This window comes from Durio zibethinus, chromosome 13 (assembly GCF_047325235.1).
Source record: "Durio zibethinus cultivar Kanyao isolate XHJ-2024 chromosome 13, ASM4732523v1, whole genome shotgun sequence".
Classification (NCBI taxonomy): Eukaryota; Viridiplantae; Streptophyta; class Magnoliopsida; order Malvales; family Malvaceae; genus Durio; species Durio zibethinus.
This window is the reverse complement of record NC_143174.1, coordinates 22,887,674-22,892,389: the sequence shown is the minus strand read 5'-3', so window position 1 is coordinate 22,892,389 and position 4,716 is coordinate 22,887,674. Positions and strand designations below refer to the sequence as shown.

At 34.5% G+C, this 4,716-nt stretch overlaps 1 protein-coding gene across 4 annotated transcripts; it reads left to right on the top strand.

Moving 5' to 3' along the window:
- Positions 1 to 1,017: 1,017 nt before the first annotated feature.
- Positions 1,018 to 3,794, top strand: LOC111304185 (transcription factor MYBS3-like). Of its 4 annotated transcripts, XR_016326663.1 has the most exons (5): positions 1,033 to 1,525; positions 1,864 to 2,060; positions 2,179 to 2,549; positions 2,802 to 2,879; positions 3,521 to 3,794. XR_016326663.1 is itself a non-coding variant. In XM_022900706.2 (4 exons), the coding sequence occupies exons 1-4, from the start codon at positions 1,237 to 1,239 to the stop codon at positions 2,467 to 2,469; spliced, it is 684 nt and encodes a 227-aa protein (XP_022756441.2). In that variant the 5' UTR covers positions 1,018 to 1,236; the 3' UTR covers positions 2,470 to 2,770. The 4 variants fall into 4 exon arrangements, 2 of the variants coding, with proteins under 2 accessions (XP_022756441.2, XP_022756440.2); XM_022900706.2 differs by lacking the exons at positions 2,802 to 2,879; positions 3,521 to 3,794 and having other exon boundaries at positions 1,018 to 1,525; positions 2,179 to 2,254; positions 2,348 to 2,770; XR_002691800.2 differs by lacking the exons at positions 2,802 to 2,879; positions 3,521 to 3,794 and adding an exon at positions 2,646 to 2,770.
- Positions 3,795 to 4,716: the final 922 nt, after the last annotated feature.

The window sequence follows — 4,716 nt, the reverse complement described above, 5'->3', positions numbered from 1 at the left end:
TTTGAGATTGTCCTGTTTTCTTCCTTTTTTGTCTGCCACCAATTTCTTTGAACCATAATTTTTAAGGAAGAAGAAGAATTTGCTGAGACAAATTTTTTTTTTTTTTCACATGTGAATGGGGTAAATATAATCTGACTGTTGGTTGTTGGCAGCCTAATACAAGAGGAAGTTTCAAATGAATCGTTTTCACACGTGAATGGAGTTTCAAGTCTCAATTAATCGGGTCAGCAATCCCAAGGACACAAGGGAAACGTTTGATAATCAATCACCTAATATATGTGGTTTTTGAGCATTGATCAGTTGGTTTCAACTTTTTTTTTAAAAAAAAATAAAGAATGAGAATTTTTTGCATTCTGGTACAGTTTAAACTCAAGCATTTATTTTTCAATGTCTTGACTTAATGAAAAAAAAATTTTTCATCAGTGTCTCCCCATAATTTTGCTGAGATAAGGAATTGAAACAATCAAAAGGAAAGTATATCCCTGGGCGTTGACAACATGTGGTTAGTTATATTCAAAATTCACACGGATTTATGTTGGTTGATCAACATCAAACTTTCAAACTTATGATTTTCTATGATATTTCTTATCCCTTCTCTCAAGTCATCTAATTGTCTAACTACCCAAGTCTACCTCCAAACCATTGGAGCATCCTGTCCCTTCTCTTTCTCATACATCTTTATCACTTTTTTCCTTTTGTTTTTATGTTTTTGTTAGTTTTGGAGTGCAACATATTGGTTTGTATGTGTTATTATTTGTCTCAGCAAGCAATTGGAGGAAAATTATTCCTATAAATATTGCAATTAGAGGAAAATTATGCCTATAAATGTTTATGTATTTATGTATATGTGAATGTAGACTGTAGAGTGAGAGTTTGTCTAATGCATCACTGTATATTTTGGAGGGTCCCAATTACAATATGTAGCAGCCTAGCTACATTCTCCGGAGAGGTGGAAAAAGGGAAAAGAAAGATGCCGAGAATGAGATAATAAAAGATAAGATTTCTAGAAAGAGAAGTGTGAATGTATTTTCTTTTATTTTGAACCCAAGTTAGAAAAATATCCAACAATAAACTATGTCTATCCAATCATCTTCTCTAGGTATGCCTCCATTTTCATAAACCCCACCCAAGTCCATCGTCATATATACCACCAAACATATCAGTAATTATTTGCTCTCTCTCTCTCTCTCTCTGAGTTTGTTGTCTTTGGGGTGTTGGTTGTTGGTCTGGAAGAAAATGGGCAGGAAGTGCTCACATTGTGGAAACATAGGCCATAATTCAAGGACCTGCACCACTTATAGAGCGACTGTTGTGGGAGGACTTAGGCTTTTTGGTGTTCAACTTGACATATCTTCGTCTTCTGTTGCAATGAAAAAGAGTTTTAGCATGGATTGCTTGTCTTCAGCCTCTCCCTCATCTCCCTCTCCTTCTTCCTCTAGAGTTTCCATGGATGAAAATTCTGATAAAACTTCCATTGGTTATCTATCTGATGGTCTCATGTGTCAATCTCCGGAGAGGAAGAAGGGTTAGTTCTTAAATCACCTTTTTATATTCGCAAATTAAGTTATATCCTTTAATTTTATCATTGTTTGGCATCCATTTCGGTTTTATCTTTGTTGTGTTTCTGTTCATAAAATCACCTAACTTGTTTTCACCACATTTATTCAGCCTGTTTATTGACTAGAAATTGGTCCTCAAATTTATCTTTTTTTTTAATCAAAGAAACTGATTAAAAAGAACCATACGCTTATATTTATTAATTTATCATGTTCTGTTTGGTAAGATTTTTTCCTAGAAAGGCTATAGCGCCATCCATAGTTATTATCAGAATATTATTGTTACATATATGGTTTGGATGTTTAGGAGTTCCATGGACAGAAGAGGAACACCGAATATTTTTACTTGGGCTGGAGAAGCTAGGGAAAGGAGACTGGAGAGGCATCTCTAGAAACTTTGTGACTACAAGAACTCCAACCCAAGTCGCAAGTCATGCTCAAAAGTACTTTCTTCGACAGGCAACTCTCAACAAGAAGAACCGACGTTCCAGCTTGTTTGACATGGTACGTGCCGCTTTAATTTGTTCAATTCTAGGTATAATTTCCAGTTTGTTCATTGATTCATATCCTTGATTACGAAAAACATCTGTTAAGATTTTATTTCTTGCTCGGAACATGACAGGTTAGAAGCAGTAGAATGGTTGGGACTCATGTTAACAGCTCTAACTCCCTGATTAGTCATACAATTCCTCAATTAGGTTTGCATCATCATTATCATCGTCATCATCATCCCATACCCGTTAATCTGCAGCATGACTTCACAGATTCTCAGACAAAAATATCAAATGCAGCACAACCCATGTCTTCAAATGTAGCACCTGATCTGGAGCTCACGCTTGCCGCCCCAAGGCCTTTGGAAGAAAACAAGTCATCCCCAACAACCCTCCTTATCAGACCTATTAGAGTTACTTGACAACTTTGGAAGCAAAAAGAAACTGAACGAATAACCATGTCGTTGTTGTTCAGGCTGATCAAGATGAAGGAACATATATGGTACTAGTTAATTAGTAGGATTATTTACATGGAATTTCCAGCGTAGTTAATATTTTTCTCAAGCAATCGATTAATCCTTCCTTGTTTATTATCCAGATTTAGCTCGGATTTTGCCTGGATTTAATCACTTTCTGACCCATTTAAGGGCCAACATTATATATAGTACTCTACTTTCTGGTACAAATATAGAGTACTTAATGAATATTAGTAGATTAATCCTCCTTTTATTCTTCTACTTGTTCATGATTGCAGGGTGTGAATTAGCCTATTGCAGGCATTATAATAATCAGTTACTTTGATGGGCCTAAGCCAATTATGCCACAGTTTTTGGTAACAAATTTATTCATTATTGTATTAGCTAGTGATGATAACAAATTATGGCATCTTTTTCTTCACCATCACCTCTCCTGCAAAGGAGCCAGAATAATTTTCTTTTTCAAAGCCCATAGGAAACGACCTTTTATGAGTTCTTTTTTTAATTCTGAAATGGGGTCTAAAAGGTCAGTGACAGTTGTGGAAAAGCACCAAATGAGTAATACAGTTGAAGATAAAGGCCCTTTAACTTCCTTTCTTTTAGCATTATACAAATGAGTAATGCTCGTGTGCCTAAGGGAAAAAGATAGGGAAAAGAAAAGAAAAGAAAAGAAATGGAATCTGACCATCTGGGATTTTAATGGTTGTGTTAATTATTTTACAATCAAATAATCAAGTAAAGATCTAATAATTCATATATTGTATTTGTTTTATGTCAAACACGAAAATTGAAATGTATAAGCAGTAGTGTAAATCGGGTTCAGACTTCGTAAACTCAAGCAAAATCAGGAAATTGAAATTAAAAAGGTTAGGAAATGTCATCAAAATTGTTCAATAATCGAAATTAATCTGCATCTAATAGCCATCACTCTGCCTTTTTATTTCCATTACATCTCTTACAAGAAAATTTTGTAACTTTGTGTTTTTCATCTTTACAGCTGGTCCATATATCCCTCCTCTGCTACCGTCAACAAATTTATCAGCCCATATTGATAAAGAGACTGCACTTTTTCATGAAAGGTATATTCATGGCACACGGTAATTGACATTGGTGAATAAATACATAAGAAAAGACAAGGTGTATCTTGTCGTACCATGAAACTGGGACCATTCAATTTGCTTCTCCATAGATTGAAATTTCAGCTGTCAGAAAAACATTAATCTGGAATTATGACCTGTTACTGTGTCCTCTTCTTCAAGACAAAACATTGTTTGCCCGAACTTTCATCAAATTAAAGCAAAGGCCTTAAGGATTTAAAGATTCTGATAATGCCACAATATGGCCTCTGCTAATTATCAAATCCTGAATTCCATTGACAACTATAATCATCGTTCTTGACAACTTACATATAATAGGATCTTTCATGTAGGAAGAATTCTTCAATGTCTTGAGTTGAACTATAATAGTAAATGGAATTAATTAGTCTGTCAAAACAAAATTTCGGAAAATCCACGTTTTTACACTAGGTAGAGACAAACCACGTTAGCGTAATAATTAGATTCCAAAAATCTTAATACAATTTGGGGGAAAAATATCCAAATTGACTGCTTATAAAAAATGTTCAACACGCTCAAAGGCTTCAATATTTCAAAGTTAAAATGTTTTGAAAGTTCAATGAACTAATATAATATTTTATTACTTCAACCCTAAAATTCAACCTAGTACGTTTTCAAGAGCTTGGACATCATTTAGAACTCTGCCAAGTTCGTTTTGACTGGCTGTGGGACCAAAGCCTTGGATTGGTGCATGCATGTATATCTTTAAGATGAAATGACTCATAAAATCTGTGCAAAGTTAATGGCAAGGAAACAAAAAAGAATTGTGTGACTAGAAAACTGGCACACCTCCAGGCAAATTTTGATTCCATCCTTTTAAACGTTAAAGATAAGGAAATGAAGCTTGTCCACAAGCTTCAAAATTTTGAATAATGAATAATCTATAATATTATCACTTCGGAGCACTGGCATTGAGTTTTGCCATTTAGCTGCTGCATGGGAAACCATTGAAAGGACTAGAGATGGATAGAAGGGGACACCTCTATCTGGGAATCTTACAATCTTTTTCAGTTTATATGTTTCTGTATGCTATCTAATGATAGTGTATACCAAGAAAAAAATAAAATAAAAAAACAAG